The sequence below is a fragment of the Ovis canadensis genome, chromosome 1, assembly GCF_042477335.2.
Source record: "Ovis canadensis isolate MfBH-ARS-UI-01 breed Bighorn chromosome 1, ARS-UI_OviCan_v2, whole genome shotgun sequence".
NCBI lineage: Eukaryota > Metazoa > Chordata > Mammalia > Artiodactyla > Bovidae > Ovis > Ovis canadensis.
Window position 1 is genome coordinate 63,349,510 of NC_091245.1, and position 20,376 is coordinate 63,369,885.

General features: G+C 42.5%; 1 protein-coding gene across 1 annotated transcript in view; it reads right to left on the reverse strand.

Moving 5' to 3' along the window:
• The window catches only part of DDAH1 (dimethylarginine dimethylaminohydrolase 1), a 150,258-nt gene extending 132,528 nt beyond the window's left edge, over positions 1 to 17,730 (reverse strand). Inside the window, exon 1 of the mRNA XM_069596374.1 lies at positions 17,213 to 17,730. Within this exon, the coding sequence (XP_069452475.1) occupies positions 17,213 to 17,671 (459 nt within the window). The 5' untranslated portion in view covers positions 17,672 to 17,730. The remainder of the gene's footprint in view (positions 1 to 17,212) is intronic.
• Between the last annotated feature and the right edge of the window lie 2,646 nt (positions 17,731 to 20,376).

Genomic DNA, 20,376 nt, shown 5'->3' on the forward strand with positions numbered 1-20,376 from the left:
AATGCTCATTCACTGACAGAAGCCCAGGACTTTCCAACTATTTTTTCACTATATTTCTGATGTTGCTTTTCTTCTCTTCCTCTCCATCTCACGCACTCTGCTACATTTAAATGAGTGGCCTTACCTTCCGATTAGGCAATGGAAGGAGTGCCTGAGACCAAGCTGCCCGTTTGCTCAATGAGTCAAGTGCCTTTGACACAGGCCAAAACTCTATAGTTGCTGCAAACAGTGAAGAATGTCAACATAAACTAGAATGATAGTATTTTTTTCATGTTGGTGTCCTAGATAAGTAGATTTCAATGACAATGATCCACTTTACACTGGGATCCACAACACACAAAGGAACATGTATATGTGCATGTGTGAGAAAAGAAGACGAAAGTTACATGAAACAATACCTGCCTGTGTTATGTGCACACTCTGATATTTCTATCAGAAATATTAATTCTAGTTTATTGCAAAAAAACAAACAAAAAAGGTAATGACACACTAAGTTGACTTTATGATCCCCTTATGAGTTGAGACTTGTAATTTGACATCACTATCAAGGTCCACGAAATGAGGACAAATCCACGGTGTTACAGAAACTCCCCAGCTAGAGAAGGGTAGGAACTGCACAAGCTCTTTCTTTTCTGTTGACAGTTCCAGAAAACAGTAAAACCAAGAGGAAAGAAGGTGATCATAGACTTGGAAAAGCCCAGTGAAAAAGTAGAATTAAAAAAATATTTCTCCTGGCTAGTGGTCCACCAAAATAAAGTGACTCAAGTTTCCCTCTAATCATTTTTTTCTAAAGGGAACTGAATGGTCTTTTTTCTAGAAAAAAAGAAAGTATTATTTATTTATATGTTTACTTATTTATTTTTGGCTGCACTGGGTCTTCGCTGCTGTGCATGGGCTTTCTCTAGCAGTGGCGAACCGGGGTCTCTCTAGTTGTGGCGAGCAGTGTGTGGGCTTCTCACTGAGGTGCTTTTCTTGTTGCAGAGCATGGGCTCAGGAGCATGGGCTCGGTAGCTGTGACCCACCGGTTTAGTTGCCTCTTGGTATGTGGGATCCTCCCGGATCCCAGGGATCAAACCCATGTCCCCTGCATTGGCAGGCGGATTCTTAACCATTGGTCCACCATAGAAGTCCTTTCCTCTAATCATTTTTGATGCCCCACATTACTACAAAGTATTATTTACAGAGAAGGCATTGTTAGAAACCTGATTTTATCCAAACCTGACTCAGAATGTGTTAATTTATCCAAACTTGATTCAGATTGAGTGTGGGGCTGTGTGTTTGTGTGTGTGTGTGTGTTTTAAACAGGCCAAGGGACAGTAGCTGTTACATTTTTGGAACTTCCAGTCATTAGGCTGACTTCAGGGCAGGCGAGGGAACGTGTTTCATTCAGGGAACGTGTATCGAATCATAATTGAGCCCTTAGCCAGCTGAGGCCAGTAGGCTGTATCTTGTATATTTTTCTGCCTTTACTTTCCAGAAAATGTTGTAACTTAAATCCCTATCATTTCTCCCCCTCACCAAGAAGCTTCTCTCTGGGGTCCAACTTAGCAGCAATATTAATCCTCAGTTTCTTTCAAACCACTCAGAGGCTTCAGTTATCCAGTTGAGTGCTCACAAAGAAAAATGCAGGCATGCACATGACAATCACACTATCCATTTTTCTTCATGTAATTATAGTTCCAAGAGGCACATTTCTAAGCCCTTTCCCTACAAACACACAATTTCTTCAGTCACAGCCACAAAACTGTTTGCCTCTATCATTAATGTCTCTTAGCAAAATATTCAAAGCACTCCTTTTTTTGGGGGTGGAGGGGACAAAAGAGCATGTGTGAGGGAGCACACTTCACTCTGAGCACTAGGCTGCTCAGCTGTGAAAAGGGGGTTACCACGGGGAAAAAAAAGCCTGACACATTTTTCGCTGTAGTTACAGACTAACTCATTACTTACCAGTCAAATGCACTTTCTCAGAATGAACCACAACCTATACATTGGTCAAAGCGTCTCCTATTTAGTGGACACCATCAATAACAAATACTGCTGAAATGAATTACTTGGGAAAGAAAACTAAATTTCCCTTGGGCATTCTTTCATAAAAGCTGGATTTCTACCCATTTAGTATGGCAGAAGTGGGAAAAAACGATAAAAGCAGTGATTTTCAAGGTCCCTGTAGGCCTTTCGGCAGTGGTCTGAGAATGACTTGAACTAACATTATGACTGTTTTAGCACATTCTGGGGCTCTTTGAACAACAACAACAAAACGTTGTTCTGAGTTTTAGTTTTCTTTCCAAGAGTACCCACAGCCAAATCCTGACCCTGGACCCTGAGGTCTTCTGGGGTCCATGAAGATCTCAGCTTCCACCTGGGTGCTGCAGGTGGGAAGATGCAGGAGCACAACCTCTCCTAATGTGAGGGGCTAGTGATGCTGCTTGCTAATCAACTCTCCAAAAAGTGAAAAAGATGCAAGTTCAGATGGAAACTATTCTTTCTCGTCTTAGTCATTGTAACTATCCCTGGTTTAGAATGTCATCAAAGAAGGGGAGGTAGAATCAGCTCCCAGCAGAGTCAAGTAAACAGTCTTCTTCCTCCTTATGTTCCCCGACTATGATTTCTGTTGTTGATGTTGGATGGACAGGAATACAAACAGCCAGGACACCGCCCTGGTAAGGATTCAACCCAAACAAGTGGAAATCAGTGTGCTTTGATATGTATAGAGAAGCATTTGGGATTCTGGCCATGATTCCCAGAACCCAGAGACCAAAAGACATGACCCTCTAGAATTTCTATAAAAGGCTGAGTGGTACAATCTGGTTGAAAGGCGATATAGTGGGTTTTTATACTTTTTTCTTAGCATGACTCAGAGTAAGAAACGTATTTTATGTTCCTAATTAATATACACATGAACACGAATGTATAAAGTGAAAGGTTCCATGAAAAAATATTAACCCTAGGTTGCCATGTACTCTGACATTTTCTACTGATTCTAAGAAAAATAAACCAGCTGGGACATGACCCACTAAATTGATTTCATGACCCCATGATAGTAGACGGATAGCAGCAATTTGAAGACACACACACACACACACACACACACACACACACACACACACACACACTGTACTAAGAGCCTTGTCTTGAAGCTGTGCTCTGTTCAGAGTTAAACTGCTTATATATTTGGAGAAGCTTGGGGAAGGTTGGAGACTAAAGGAAGCCTCCAGCTTTAGAGATGCTTAGTAACAGAGTAACAGAGAAAAGTGAAGAATTCGGTGCCTTTCTAATTGTGGTCATTCCCTCTCCCAACAGTGCATGTTTTAGAGAAAGGGGGGCCAGAAAGCCAGGACCCTTGATAAAGGACTAAGATGGCACACAGGAGAATATGAAAGCAAGAGCAAAAATGGTTCGAGTGCCTCAAAATAAAGAACTAGATTTAAACTTCTCCACATAAAACTCTTGAATTGGAAAATACATCTATATGACAAATATGAGTGAAGCCACGCTTTAATTATTCTCTTTCCCTGTAAAATGGAAGTTCCCTTTTGATTAAAAAATTAAATTAAAATAGATGTATTTTTCTTCTATTTTTACCTTGTAACTGCACCAAGATTATTTAACTAACTTCAATTTTTTGGAATCATTTCAGGCTAAAAATGTCTAAATTTATCACAAGCATATTTCTAAGTTGAAAAACATTATGTCAATATCTTACTTGTCAACAGTCTTAATTTTTACACAGTTTATTATAAAAGGGCTACATCTAAATGAGTATCTTGCTTTTTTGGTATTTACTTAGAAACATAACTGTATTTTTTTGAAGATAAAAGGTAAAATCTGGAAAATGAAACTCAAATTTCATCACCAAATGGAAATTAGTACATATGCATGGGGGGTTTATAAGCAAGAAGTGCTATGGGCAAATCAAGACTTTTAGTTGTAAGAGATTCCATTTTTTTGGGCCACTGATTCACATTCACCACAGAAACATCAGTTGGTAGACACAGATGACAGTGATGTGCGATGAGGGAAATCATGTGGAATGATTTCTAGGAATCTTATGATCTTTCAGCGGCTTTTATTTGAAGTTTTCTGTGGGAAACATTTCTTATCAAATGTGCTATATAAAAGGTTGAATAAGCAGAGATTTTGACATAGAGTTAGAAAATTCAACTTCATCTCTTAATGGGTTATCATTAGCAAGGCATGAGTTTAAATGATTGGTTAATTAAGTAGAACAAGTTTAACATTTTCAGTTGAAAGAAATCCAGTATGTTTATTCATCAAACCCCAATCCCTTCTCACAAATATAAATTATTATAATCTCACCATCCCCCATCCCTTCTCCACCCTCTACTTTCCACCCTAATACACCTTGTAGCATCTCCAAGCTGGAAAGAATATTAGATCTTATTATCAGTACAAAAATCAAAACCAGCATGCCCCAACACCTAGGACAGTGTTGTATTCTGACTCTGCTGTTTGTAGCTTTTACAAAATTCAACCTATGGTTATAAATGCATGCTCAGTTTTGGGTACACTTGATTTATATTAGTGTGAGATTCAGTGGTGTCTACTGCCAAGATGGAAAGATTTGTGAATAAAAACACATTTCAACAGCAAAGAGGAAAGAGTTCTCTCTTACCTGCCATTCACATGGGTAATATTATATACCTATATGTGGCAGATGCCAGATTTGCTTTACACATCCTAATGTGCAAATTTTGGGCCAAAGGGGGAAAAGAACAACTTAGCCAAATGACATTCTAGCAACCTCAAGAAATGAATCTCAGATTTGGAGTGGACTTTAGTCCATTCCAGAGTAAGACTAGATAGTTCCCAAGCTGTGCTATTCAGGAATCCCGGAAGGAATGCCAGACCCTGATGGAGAACAAGGCAGAAAAAAAGATGTGAGTACAACTTAGAAATGCAGTATGTCAGACAGCCAAATCTCTCTGGGCCCCAAACAGGAAACATGATTAAGGAGTAGTTCTCCTGGTGAACTTAGAACTGGGAATCAAAATTTTAGATCTGAGGGGCTTTTCTCAATCCTGCATCCTTTTCAACATTAGTGAAACTAATTTTCACGGTGCCATCACCCTCATCCTATCCCATAGTGCTCTCTGCCTCTGAAGACTGCCTCTCTCTGCCTTCCTCTGGTTGCTGCTAACTCAATAATCACGTCTGAAAAGTTCTGGTATGGGTCAGACCCACCTCCTGGACGTTCCTTAGCACCAGACGGAGCTCTGCCATGAAACTCTATTGTCCAAGTGTCTGCCACTGGTCTGCCTCCCTAGCTGGACTGTGAGGTCCTTGTAGGCAACAATGGTATCTAATTCACCTACATCTCCACAGCATCAAACACTGAGTCTGGTGTGTATTAGACAGTTGTTGAATGTACAAACATACACAAGTGATCCAACTATTATGCCCTCAGCTTCAAAATCACAGTCATTTTTAACACAATCATGGCACTCATCATTACTGCTATAAATAAATAATAAAATTTCAATTTTTTTAAACTTTTTTTAAATATTGGAGTATAGCCACTTAACAATGTTGAGATAGCTTCAGATGCTCAACGGAGTGACTCATACATATAGTATCCATTCTCCCCCAATCTTCCCTTCCATCCAGGCTGCCAGATAACATTGAACAGAGCCGTCTGTGTCATTTAGAAGCATTTTATCCATTTTAAATACAGCAGTGTGTCTGTGTTTATCTCAAACTCCCTAACTATCCCTTCCCCTGACTCTTCCTGGTAAACATAAGTTTGTTCTTTAAGTCTGTGAGTCTGTTTTTGAAGAAAACTTCTGAAAGTTTTCCATGGAAAACTTCAATATTTTTTAAACAAAAGAAGGACAGAGAACTCAAGGCTAACACATTTTTAATGAAGTCAAAGATTTACTTACATATATTCAAGTCAAGCAAAATACTGATGTAATTACTCATCTCTATCAGAATGACAACTTATACCATAAGCCCATCTAGCTATGAAAGCAGGCTAAAAGTTGTATTCTGTTTGATTTGCTATGTTAAACTAATTCAGGTTTGTCCCCATTGATTTGTTGGGCAAAATTAAACCCACCATGTACTAATTTGTACTTCTGTCTTCATAGGCTGCTGTGCTCATTTCTCTGGTCATATAAACACGGTGAATCTAAAGTCCAGTGATCTATTCTTTCTATGTGATTCTACTCCTCCATCAGTGCTCAGTTTTAGGAAGACAATGTACATTATTACACTGTTTGATGATGACAAAGTAAACTAGGATGGTGTTACATGTACACATTTTTAAATGGGATTTGTTTGAGATTACTCTGTCCATTTGGATGAGAAGTGCCTGTTTATGAAATGTGCCTGAGGACTCTGACAGATTTAATGCCTAATATCAGTTTATGGAAAGCAGTGAAAGCCAACTTCAAAGGTCAGGGGAACATTCTGATGGAACATCAGGGATTTCGCTACAGTAAATAAAGATTCATCTATTAAATGGGTTGAACAATGCACTGCAGTCCATATAAGGTATAAATGAAACCTTTTCTCATTAAGATTTCAGTTATTTGACCTTCAATTATAGTACCTCTTGATTAGGAGAATGAACTCTATCACGTGTCCAGATCTCCAGTCAGGAAGCTGGGCTTTCTGAAGTGGTTACAGATTTTAACAGCAAATGCTGTCAAGTAAATAATAACCATCACTCATTTTCTAAACACACATCTCCAAATTTAGATTGAGTTTCATGAATCATTTATTTTTGATGCAAAGATAGTAGAAGGTAAATCTGTTCAAAAGTCTTCAGAGATTTTTCTGTGTTGTGGATTACGTTAATGGACTAGATACCTAATTTTGAAGAAATCTGAGCTCAGTAAGAATTCAAACACATGCAAAAGCAATTTCACAGCATATCTGAATTATAAGGGACCCATCCCTGCCTTCCTAATTTTATGATTCTAAGGATCTCTGCAGAAGGCTCATTTTCAGCTAACAGTATCTAATAGAAGTCACTCCCTACTCATCATTACGTTCTTTCTTTTCAAGGCTTTTAAGATCAACTGCATGGGAGTAGATTACATTATTAGATGCATCCAAGTTTCCAAGAAACAGTTCAATTTCCAAAAGCTTATTGCCAAGAGTCTGAAAAGAAACACCCTGAAAGAGAGCAGTTGTTCTAACCAGTTTGAGGTGACAGTTTATCAAGAACCATTAATCTGCTGCCATGTGAGGCACCTCTAGCTCATTCACTTTCTAGCTTAGTAAGAGTCTGGGTAATTTCTAATTATGGCTTAGGGCAGTTTTCTCACCTGAAGTTAAACAGAAGTTTGAGGAAATGTGTGTATTTTAAAAAGCAATCAACGAGCCTGCTGGTAAATAAGGCACAATTATTCATGAACTGTGCCTAGGCAATTTGGGGGTTTCATGTAAATGAATTATTTTTTTAACTAAAATGAAAAAAAATTAGTTTTTTAAGAGGGAGGGAGGTAAAATGATTCACTTAGTTAATGTCCAAGTTATATTGTACATTGTTAGTGTATAAAATGAAACTCAGGTAGCAGTTTTATATTGATTTAATGATCCGTTAAACTCAACAACTGGCAACAAGCCCTTCAAGCAAAAATGATCATACTCATAAGAAGTTCAATTCTGCCACTAATTAGCTGTGTGTGACTTTGGATCAGTTACTTAACCTTGGTTACCCAAGACTCAGTCCCCTTATCTTTTAAATAGAGCTAATATTAAAAATAATGCTGAGGCTTCCTGATTGGCTCAGTGGTAAAGAATCTGCCTGCCACTGCAGAAGACACAGGTTCAATCCTTGGGTTGGGGAGAACCCCTGGAGAAGGAAATAGCAACCCACTCCAGTACTCTGCCCCAGGAAATCCCGCAGAGGAGCCTGGTGAGCTACAGACTATGGGGTTACAAAGTGTCAGTCATGACTTAGTAACTAAACAACAAAAATAACATTATCCTTTTGTTATTCACACACACACAACTTGGTTGGTTATTAGACATGATCTTAATGCTCACCTTGCCTTTGGAAATAATATAATTATGCTTTTTCCTAACGAAATAAGAAGTCGGGACCAAAATGCTGCTGCTGCTAAGTCGCTTCAGTCGTGTCCAACTCTGTGGGACCCCATAGACGGCAGCCCACCAGGCTCCCTTGTCCCTGGGATTCTCCAGGCAAGAATACTGGAGTGGGTTGCCATTTCCTTCTCCAATGCATCAAAGTGAAAAGTGAAAGTGAAGTCACTCAGTTGTGTCCGACTCCTAGCGACTCCGCGAACTGCGGCCTACCAGGCTCCTCTGTCCATGGGATTTTTCAGGCAAGAGTACTGGATTGGGTTGCCATTGCCTTCTCCCAGGACCAAAATATGTAGATGCAAATAGCTAACTGCCCTAATACAACAGAAATTACTATGCAAATATGTATTGCTTACCTTTTCCACTTACACCTTTCTGTCCGCCACCCCCCCACCCCCACCCCCGACCCCTGGCCTTCATGTCTATTTCTCCATTGGAGATTTATTACCTTGTGCCAAATAGATGGGGAAACAGTGGAAACAGTGTCAGACTTTATTTTGGGAGGCTCCAGTTCACTGCAGATGGTGATTGCAGCCGTTAAATTAAAAGATGCTTACTCCTTGGAAGGAAAGTTATGACCAACCTAGATAGCATATTCAAAAGCAGAGACATTACTTTGCCAACAAAGGTCTGTCTAGTCAAGGCTATGGTTTTTCCAGTGGTCATGTATGGATGTGAGAGTTGGATGGTAAAGAAAGCTGAGAGCCGAAGAACTGATGCTTTTGAACTGTGGTGTTGAAGAAGACACTTGAGAGTCTCTCGGACTGCAAGGAGATCCAACCAGTCCATTCTGAAGGAGATCAACCCTGGGTGTTCATTGGAAGGACTGATGCTAAAGCTGAAACTCCAATACTTTGGTCACCTCATGTGAACAGTTGACTCATTGGAAAAGACTCTGATTTGCGGAGGGGTTGGGGGCAGGAGGAGAAGGGGATGACAGAGGATGAGATGGCTGGACGGCATCACCGACTCGATGGACGTGAGTTTGAGTGAACTCCGGGAGCTGGTGATGGACAGGGAGGCCTGGTGTGCTGCGATTCACGGGATTGCAAACAGTTGGACACGACTGAGCGACTGAACTGAACTGAAGCATTGCCTTTTTCCTAAAGAGGTCCCCAACAATGCAAAGGCTCTAGGTAGGGATAACTAAAGCCACTATCACTTTGTGAGAATGAGTTTGTGTGGCTTTTCTCACAGGATACTTTATATATTAATACTTAGTACCTGGGAAAATATAAAATGGCTCTGAGAGAGGGGTGAAAGGGCACAGGATATATTTCACAATTTTGCTTGGATAAATTTTGTCAGTTAATCATTTATTAAGTACTAAAAACCTTCTGGAAAAAAAAATTATGGAAAACACACTAGTGTTTGCCTCAGGAAGAGAAGTGCATAGTAAGGTACAAGGGTCAGGTGAGGCAGAAAGACTTCCCTTTACTATGTTTCCTTTCGTACCTTTTGAATTTGGTACTACAGGCAAGTATAATAGACATTTTAATTTTTTTAAAAATCCAGTCATCACACCCTTGTCACTTGCCTTATTTCAGCTTTTAGATATTTGTTTACTCAACTTTTGATATTTACAATTGACCTTTTCCCCCTCTAAAATGTAATCTGGATTCATTTAAAATATGACTGGCTTTTCAAGGCTAATTTATTGGTCTTCAAAGTATTCAGCATATGAAGGCATTCATATTCCCGAAGACATGGAGTTATAAGACAGGTAATACTATTTGCTGATTTTTTCTATATACAGTTTTCTTCACTGCAACTTACAATTGCTGCAGACATGGTCTGTGTTTTACTAATCTTTGGAGGCCCCTTTAGGGCAAATACTGAGTGTGCACAGAAAGGTTATTTTCTTGAGTTTGGTTCTCAGTCCTTTCTTCCAAGGAAGAAAAGTCATTAAATATAACATGATGTTTTGATTAAGAAGAAATTTCTCAGCATTTTAATAAAAACAAAACAACAACAAGGGACAAAGGCATTAAAAGAGAGAGGAGGAGAAAAACATTTACAAATCACCTGGAGTTGCAATGAAACTCTACTGATTGGAAATGCTTAAAAAACACCAAATATGCCATAATGAGGGAGAACAAAGGTTGACTTAAAATCATAGACACATTTTTTTTCAACAAAATATTTGACATATGACTACTATGTACAAGGTCCAGGGGATAAAATGTTGAACAATGCAGATATGATTCTTGCCTTCACAGCTTTCATAATAGTGGGGGAGCTACAGAAAGATACACAGACAATTATCATATGTTATGATAAATATAACAGGGCATACAGAGGTGTTCATAAAAGAAGAACCAATCCCATGCTTGAGAAAGTGAGATCTAACATCACAACACTTGGAGCTAGAGCTTTAGAGTCTGGCAAATCTGAGTTCAAATCCTGGTTTCAATGGTTCTACTTGGGTTCCAAAATAACTGCAGATGGTGACTGTAGTCATGGAATTAAAAGATGCTTGCACCTTGGAAGAAAAGCTATGACAAACCTAGACAGCATATTAGAAAGTAGAGACATTACTTTGCCAACAAAGATCCAGATAGTCAAAGCTATGGTTTTTCCAGTAGTCATATATGGATGTGAGAGTTGGACTGTGAAGAAAGCTGAGCGTTGAAGAATTGATGCTTTTCAACTGTGGTATTGGAGAAGACTCTTGAGAGTCCTTGGACTGCAAGGAGATCAAACCAGTCAATTCTAAAGGCAATCAATTCTGAATATTTATTGGAAGGACTGATGCTAAAGCTTGAAGCTCCAATACTTTGGCCACCTGATGCAAAGAGCCAACTCATTGGATAAGATCCTGATGCTAGGAAAGATTGAACGCAGGAGGAGAAGAGGGTGACAGAGGATGAGATGGTTGGATGGCATCACTGACTCAATGGACATGAGTTTGAGCAAACCCAGGAGATGGTGAAGGACAGGGAAGCCTGGTGTGCTGCAGTCCGTGGGGTCACAACAATAAGTCTATCAGTTCAGTTCAGTTGCTCAGTCATGTCTGACTCTTCACAACCCCATGAACCACAGCACTCCAGGCCTCCCTGTCCATCACCAACTCCCATAGTCCACCCAAATCCATGTCCATTGAGTCGGTGATGCCATTCAACCATCTCATCCTCTGTTGTCCCCTTCTCCTCCTGCCCTCAATCTTGCCCAGCATCAGGGTCTTTCCAATGAGTCAGATTTTCACATCAGGTGGCCAAAGTATTGGAGTTTCAGCTTCAACATCAGTCCTTCCGATGAACACCCAGGACTGATCTCCTTTAGGATGGACTGGTTGGATTTCCTTACAGTCCAAGGGACTCTCAAGAGTCTTCTCCAACACCACAGTTCAAAAGCATCAATTCTTCTGCGCTCAGCTTTCTTTATAGTCCAACTCTCACATCCATACATGACCACTGGAAAAACCATAGCCTTGACTAGATGGAACTTTGTTGACAAAGTAATGTCTCTGCTTTTTAATACGCTGTCTAGGTTGGTCAGAACTTTCCTTCCAAGGAGTGAGTGTCTTTTAATTTCATGGCTGCAATCACCATCTGCAGCAATCTTGGAGCCCAGAAAAATAAAGTCAGCCACTGTTTCCACTCTTTCCTCACCTATTTGCCATGAAGTGATAGGATCGGATGCCATGATCTTAGTTTTCTGAATGTTGAGCTTTAAGCCAACTTTTTCACTCTCCTCTTTCACTTTCATCAAAAGGCTCTTTAGTTCTTCATTTTCTGCCATAAGGGTGGTGTCATCTGCATATCTGAGGTTATCAATATTTCTCCTGGCAATCTTGATTCCAACTTGTGCTTCTTCCAGCCCAGCATTTCTCATGATTCACTCTGCATATAAGTTAATAAGCAGGGTGACAATATACAGCCTTGATGTACTCCTTTCCAATTTGCAATCAGTCTGCTGTTCCATGTCCAGTTCTAACTATTGCTTCTTGACCTGCATACAGATTTTTCAAGAGGCAGGTCAAGTGGCCTGGTATTCCCATCTCTTTCAGAATTTTCCACAGTTTATTGTGATCCACACAGTCAAAGGCTTTGACATAGTCAATAAAGCAGAAATAGATGTGTTTCTGGAACTCTCTTGCTTTTTTGATGATCCAGCAGATGTTCGCAATTTGATCTCTGGTTTCTATGTCTTTTCTAAAACCAGCTTGAACATCTGGAAGTTCACGGTTCATGTATTGGTGAAGCCTGGCTTGGAGAATTTTAACCATCACTTTACTAGCGTGTGAGATGAGTGCAGTTGTGTGGTAGTTTGAGCATTCTTTGGCATTGCCTTTCTTTGGGATAGGAATGAAAACTGAACTTTTCCAGTCCTGTGGCCACTACTGAGTTGTCCAAATTTGCTGGCATATTGAGTGTAGCACTTTCACAACATCATCTTTCAGGATTTGAAATAACTCAGCTGGAATTCCATCACCTCCACTAGCTTTGTTTGTAGTGACACTTTCTAAGGCCCACTTGACTTCACATTCCAGGATGTCTGGCTCTAGGTGAGTGATTACATCATCGTGAATATCTGGGTCATGAAGATCTTTTTTGTACAGTTCTTCTGTGTATTCTTGCCACCTCTTCTTAATATCTTCTGATTCTGTTAGGTCCACACCATTTCTGTCCTTTATTGAGCCCATCTTTGCATGAAATGTTCCCTTGGTGTCTCTAATTTCTTGAAGAGATCTCTAGTCTTTCCCATTCTATTGTTTTCCTCTATTTCTTTGCATTGATTGCTGAGGAAGGCTTTCTTGTCTCTCCTTGCCATTCTTTGGAACTCTGCATTCAAATGGGTATATCTTTCCTTTTCTCCTTTGGTTTTCGCTTCTCTTCTTTTCTCCTTTGGTTTTCGCTTCTCTTCTTTTCTCAACTATTTGTAAGGCCTCCTCAGACAGCCATTTTCCTTTTTTTTGCATTTCTTTTCCGTGGGGATGGTCTTGATCCCTGTCTCCTGTACAATGTCACTAACCTCCGTCCATCGTTCATCAGGCATTCTATCTACCAGATCTAGTCCCTTAAATCTATTTCTCACTTCCACTGTATAATCATAAGGGATTTGATTTAGGTCATACCTGAAATGGTCTAGTGGTTTTCCCTACTTTCTTCAATTTAAGTCTGAATTTGGTAATAAGGAGTTCATGATCTGAGCCACAGTCAGCTCCCGGTCTTGTTTTTGCTGACTGTATAGAGCTTCTCCATCTTTGGCTGCAAAGAACATAATCAATCTGATTTTGGTGTCAACCATCTGGTGATGTCCATGTGTAGAGTCTTCTCTTGTGTTGTTGGAGGAGGGTGTTTGCTATGACCAGTGCGTTCTCTTGGCAGAACTCTGTTAGCCTTTGCTCTGCTTCATTCTGTACTCCAAGGCCAAATTTGCCTGTTACTCCAGCTGCTTCTTGACTTCCTACTTTTGCATTCCAGTCCCCTATAATGAAAAGGACATCTTTTTTGGATGTTAGTTCTATAAGGTCTTGTAGGTCTTCATAGAACCGTTCAACTTCAGCTTCTTCAGCATTACTGGTTGGGGCATAGACTTGGATTACCATGATATTGAATGGTTTGCCTTCAAAACGAACAGAGATCATTCTGTTGTTTTTGAGACTGCATCCAAGTACTGCATTTCGGACTCTTTTGTTGTCTATGATGGCTACTCCATTTCTTCTAAGCCTCCTGCCCACAGTAATAGATATAATGGTCATCTGAGTTAAATTCACCCATTCCAGTCCTTTTTAGTTTGCTGATTCCTAGAATGTCGATGTTTACTCTTGCCATCTCCTGTTTGATCACTTCCAATTTGCCTTGATTCATGGACATAACATTCCAGGTTCCTATGCAATATTGCTCTTTACAGCATCGTATCTTGCTTCTATCACCAGTCCCATCCGCAACTGGGTGTTGTTTTGGCTTTGGCTCAATCCTTTCATTCTTTCTGGAGTTATTTCTCCACTGATCTCCAGTAATATATTGTGCACCTACCGACCTGGGGAGTTAATCTTTCAGTGTTCTATCTTTTTGTCTTTTCATACTGTTCATGGGGTTCTCAAGGCAAGAATACTGAAGTGGTTTGCCTTGGGCAATTTATTTAATCTCACCCAGACTCAGTGTCATCAACTTTTAAACACGAATAATGATAACAATGCGCTCAAAGAGTTGATGTGAACATTCAATGAAATGCATGTCATAAATCGAACACAATGTCTGGCAAATGGCAAGCACCCAGTAACAATTAGCTAATAATATTAATGGTAACAGTAAGCTGAGAACTGACGCATGAGTAGGAATAGCCAGATAAAATGCAGGAGAGGAAGGAGGAAGAGTGTCCTGGGTGAAGGAGGAATGTATGCCTGTAAAAGCAATAGTATGGTGAATCAGAAAAAGAACCTGGCTTGAGCCAAGGGTTGAGAGGCACGTGGGGTGGGGTCAGAGATGCAGCTAAAGCTGAAAAGGCAAGCAGAGCCCAGCTCAATGGGTTTATCAAGCTCAATGGAGGCCCTTCTAGAATTTTAATCAGAAGAGGAACAGGATCAGATTTGCGTCTTAGAAAGACCAACTTGGCTACGGTGCAGAAAATGAAATGAGTAGTAAGAGACAGGAAACAAGGAGATCAGTGTTAATAATTTTAAAATAATGCATTGGCTGTTGTGTAATTTCCGTTAGGGACATTAGTGTTACATGAAATATTTATATATAATAATTCAAGAGGGCCTTAAAGTGATTATTATCAGATTACTGATATTAGCTAATTGTTGAGCTGTTAGCTGTTTAGTTGCTAAGTCATGTCCAACTCTTTTGTGACACCATGGACTGTAGCCTCCTGTAGGTTCCTCTGTCCATGGAATTTTCCAGGCGTGATAATACTGGAGTGGGTTGCATGTTCCTTCTCAAGGGGATCTTCCTGACCCAGGGATCAAACCATGTCTCTTGCTTGGGAGGTGGATTCTTTAACAGTGAGCCACCTGGGAAGCTAACTAGTATTTTATTAATTCATTTGTTCATTCACTCAGCAAGCATTTATTAACTTCAACGTAGGCAGCAAACTATGAGAGATTTCAAAGAAATCTCCAAAGCACCCCGTCCAACATGACTGCCTGAATTCCTTTTTTCTGGTTGGAAGGTCTGTTACCCTGGGGATCTGATCAGAGGCAATGGCAAAGGTGATGTGGGGAGGGACGACACACCAGCAGAAAACTCGACCTGGGAGGCAGTGCTACAGAGAAGATTAGGATGGAACCTAAGGCATGAAGACAATTCCCCTTCACCCTGGGATGGGGAAATGTTGCTATAACTGCATCAGTGTACAGCAGACTTCTTACTGCTCAAGGAGCCAATCTTCCTTGACCCACTGGGAAGTGAATAAAAACACTTCATGAAATGTCTTGCCCTCTATATTTCAGATGGATTAATAAATTTATTACCACAATTCTATGAAATAGGTATGATTATGTCCACTTTACAGGTGAGAAAACTGAGGCAAGAGATAGTACCCAAGGTCACAGGATTACATTTAGTCTGATGTTCTTATCTATTACACTATGTGGCCTCTGGCAGTAGGCCACCAGCCTGATACCAGAGTGAGGTCTTTTTTTAAATGTATGCCTCAAAATCTGATGGGGAGACAGACCACTGCCCACTTTAGCATCAGGAAGGCAAAAATTTGAAAGGTTTTATTATAGGAATAAAATGGGATAGATGATTAAATATATTCACAGTCTCTTAACAGGAAATTGGACCAGCCTCAACAAATGAGTACTATTTTGAAAGAGTTTTTAAAATCTACCTTACTCTTTTAAACAAACCACAGTTTTGCCATATGGCCTAGGACACATCAGAAAGTGTTCAAATGTGGTTACGTGCTTATCAGTTTAAAATGGAGCAGGTCATCTCACAGACTCAAAGATGGAGAGGCATGGCAAAGGAGATAAAAGAGCTGAGAGAATGTGACCTATTACTCTTGGTTTTCTGCTAAGGCAGGGTGGGGAAGGAAAAAAAAAAGCTGATAATCTCAGTGAGTAATAAACCAAATATGCTTTTTCTCGCAGATCAAGCAAAGTTCTATCATCCACTCGTGTAGTGAAGCAGGTGGAGAAAAAGCACATTTTAAACTATGAGCTCTGTGAGACATTTCCAATGTGAATCGAATAAAGACAAAATAGGGGGAAAAAATCCCTAACCCTCCATATAGGAAAGAAACCAGCAGCTTCTTGCAATGCCACTTGATGCCAATAGCAACCGAGAGTCTTGAGCCTCGGCTCTTAGCAGGCAATAAGAAGAATCCCAGGCCAGATGGCATTTTAAAATCCAAGCTCACTCTATTTGTCTCTCCCCACTAACCTACCTTGTGTTTAAAGCAATCACTGCCATTTTCACAAACTGCAATATTTTAAAGTAGTCACCATCCTTTGAGAACCCCAAAAGCTCTAATTACTATGAGTTTTAAAGTAGAGAGAATAAAAATTATGGAATTTGTGAAACCATTTCCAATTAAACATACACACACATACACATACCCAACACCCTACAGTGAATACAGCTTTTCCAGCCCAGACACCACAGCTCAGCAAGCTAGTCTTACATTCATTCACTTGTTAGTCCCTTTCTGCGGGACTCTCTCCACCACTGAAAAGTAACTTGGGACGCCGTAGATCTATGGGAACCGACACCCTGTTCCTTCGTCTGGACAGCCCTGATCCCAGCTCCTGGCAGGACTTGTGGATTCAGGTCACCAACCCGCCCTCAGAGCCCTTTGCCCAGCCTCCACCCGCCCGCCTGGAAGGGCACCTCTCCCTGCCCCCAGCTCCCTGGGAAACGGGCAGAGTTGCACTGTCCTCACTGCTTTTCAATCTTTACAAATAAAAATGCTATGAGATGGATTCCCCACCCCACCCACCTGCCCGAGTCTGCATGACCACACTCAGTCGCGTCCTGTCCAAGGCATTCAAGCTGCGCCGGCAGCCGGGAGGCGTGAACAATGAACTTCTCTCTTTCGCACACACACCCTCTCCCCTAAATGGGAAGTTCTGAACTAGCCCGGGGGCCAGTCGCGCGATTTCCCCGGCAAGTCGGTCGCGCTCGGTAGGTGAGGGCCGGGCGAGCATCCCGGGCCGCACCCCTCGCTTCTCCGGGCGGGCAGTTACCTCCTTCCTCCGGCTCGGCGCCCCGGGGCGGGTGACGAGGGCCGTCTCCTCGCACACCACGGCCACGTCCTCCACGAACACGCAGTCTGGGAGGCTCTCGTCGGCGGGCAGCTGCACCACCTGCAGCCCCAGCTTACTGCCCAGCACGCCCACGTAGAGCTGGTGCTGCCGCTCTGCGCGGGCGAAATCCACCTCGTCGCCCTTGGTGCGCCTCAGCGCCTGTTGGGCGAGGGACTCGGGCAGCGCCCGTACCACGACATGGGTGGCCCGGCCAAAGGTGGCTGGGTGGCCGAGAGAAGCCATGGGCTCGGGGTGGCGGCGGGGGGCGCGGCGGTACGGTCTCGTGCGGGCAGCGCTCGCCGAGTCTGCGAGCGCCCGGCGGCTCCCCTTGGCAGCCGGCGAATGCGGTGCAGCGGGAGCCCTGCTCGCGCCCGGAGCCCTGCCCGCGCGACTGAGCATGCCCAGAGCTCCGGGCTCCTGCCCGCGCGCAGCCCGCGCGCAGCCCGCGCGCCCACTCGGCGCTCTCGGGTTTGCAGGCGGCCCGTCGCACGAAGTCGGAGTGAAGGCGGCGGCCGAGGAAGCGGGGAGTTCGAGAGGTGTGCGCTGGTGGGTGGCTGGGTGGGCGAACCTCAGCCAAAAGGCGCGGTACCTGAACCTGATGGTTACCTGTATTTCGCCGCCTGTGCACCCCTCATATTTGAAGAGCGGCGGTGGTCTGCGCAGAGCGACCGGAAGGGGTTGCTTGGTGGTCGGGAAGCCAAGAATGGGATGATTCCTTTCTGGATAGATTCTTTGACCTCTCTCCCTACTCTGCTGTTCCTAGGTTCCCCAGCATGTGGTACTGCCCCCAACCCCAGCCTCCCCCTCCAGTTCCCAGGATGAGGATCTGTCTTTGTACCCAAGTCCGTGTTACCCTGGGGCTTGTCAGATGGCTCGGTGGTAAAGAATCCACCTGCCAAAGCAGCAGACACGGGTTCAGTCTCTAGGTCTGGAAGATCCCCTGGATAATGGCAACCCACTGAAGTATTCTACACACTCCAGTATTCTTGTCCTGATAATCCCATGGACAGAGGAGCCTGGTAGACTGCAGTCCACGGGGTCCCAGAGTTAGACACTACTGAGCAGGCATGCATGCCATGTTACCTTGACTTTCTCTGCAAATGACCCCTCACCCCTCGCCAGACTCGGGATTGTGAAAAGGATCTTATTTCTTCAAGTCTGTAAGGACAAGAAACACAGAGAGAAATAGACATACAGAAACTCACAGTGTTTCAAGGACAATCGGTTTTTATGAACAGAGTGGGTGCGTGCCTGCTCAGTTCCATCAGTCCTGTCCAACTCTTTGGACCCCAAGAACTGTAGCCCACCAAACTCCTCTGTCCATGGGATTCTCCAGGCAAGAATACTGGAGTGGGTTGCCATGATCTCCTCCAGGCGATCTTCCCAAACCAGAGATCAAACCAGTGTCTCCCGAGTCTCCTGCATTACAGGTGATTCGTTACAGAGTCACGGGGAAAGTGCTATGAACACTGTGATTATGTGTGATTCTGGAGTTTTTGCCTCCAGAATAGGGAGGAAAAGACCAAGTATGTTTTCATCAGCCATAGGTGAGTGCTCACCTTGAGCATTTTCAGATATGGAACATCACAACTCTTTTGTCTTTGGGAAAGAAGGTTTCCAAATTCCTCCCTTGCCTTCCCCTCAGGCCTGTTCAGACTCTGTGAAATTCTCATATTTATTAAATGTTTCTTTTCTCATGCCCCTCGGGAGTTCCTTTTCCTTCATAATGGTACTAGGCTTCTATTTTCCCATCTCACACATTACAGAAAAAATAATCCGTGGGTTCTGCTCTTTTTGAGGGGAAGATCCACTTCAGCTTGTAACTCCAAAATCATCTCAGTTAATAATCTTCCTTCCTCAAATTCTGTAGCACATTTCTCATTTAAAGATTAATTAGATCATAGAACATTAGATTTGAATGGGATCTTAGAAGCACTTTCATTTAACTCCCTACCCAAAGTCCTGGAATTCCAGCTAAAACATCTATGACAGTCACCAGTTCTTTACTTGAACATTCTAAACTCACTTACAAGGTATATTCTACTTTCGGAGTTATCACAAGTAAAACATTTTCGTTTGGGGCTTATATACCCCTGGTCCCAGTTCTGCCTTCTGCCGTTAGCTAACATGCTGGTGTTCTTTCACAAGGCAGCATTCACACATCTGGACAGTTCTGCTCTCCTTGCTACCTGACACCCCCTTCCGCTCTCTGTCCTAACCCACTTCGGGCCTTGAGGCTAACCCACCAAAAAAGAACTAGTGATTGGTTTCTAAATCTCTTCAATATTCTGGTCATCTTCCTTTCGGTTCATACGAGTTTGCCAGTATCCCTTTTAAATCATACTATCTAGAATAGAAACAATTCTTCCTGTGTGGCCTGACTCTCACAGACTAGGTAGGACCCTTATTCCAGGTGCTAGGCTTCTATTAACACTGCCTAAGCCCCTGGAGGAAGAAGCAGCAACCCACTCCAGGATTCTTGCCTGGGAAATCCCATGGACAGAGGACCTGGCGGGCCACAGTCCATGAGGTTGCAGAGTCGGACACCACTTAGCACCAAGCATGCAGACAAGCAGTGTAGGTTCAAGGAAAGATCTGGCTGAGGGTCCTGGAGCAGTTGTCTCAGCTAAGCACAGAGGAGATGTGATCTGCCTTCTCTCCTCTGTCTCTCAAGGATGACTTGAATTTACCCAGATGACATGGCATTTCTCAGCTCTAAAAGTGACTGGTTTTAAGTGAAGGACAGCTCCGACCCTGATGCTGGGAAGTGGGACCAAAAGTAACATAACAAACCTTTGAGACCTATTGGGTTCTACTTCTGAGGCAAAACTCTCAGGAGACCATGCTGTTGGCATCAAATTAGTGTCCAAAAATTACTTGATGGTGTCCTCAGCAGGGAATTCCCACCAGTGCTACCGGTGAAAGTTACCTCATGTGCTGAGGTTGCCCAGGCTAAAATATGGGACTTTGTTCCCCTCTTTACTTAACATTGAGGTTTCATGTACCTCCATTTGTCCTCACCCAGCAAGCTTAATTCATGCCCATGCCTTGTTAAAGCCTGAATACTTTGCCACCAAGTACCCTGAGCCTAATTATAAACAAAG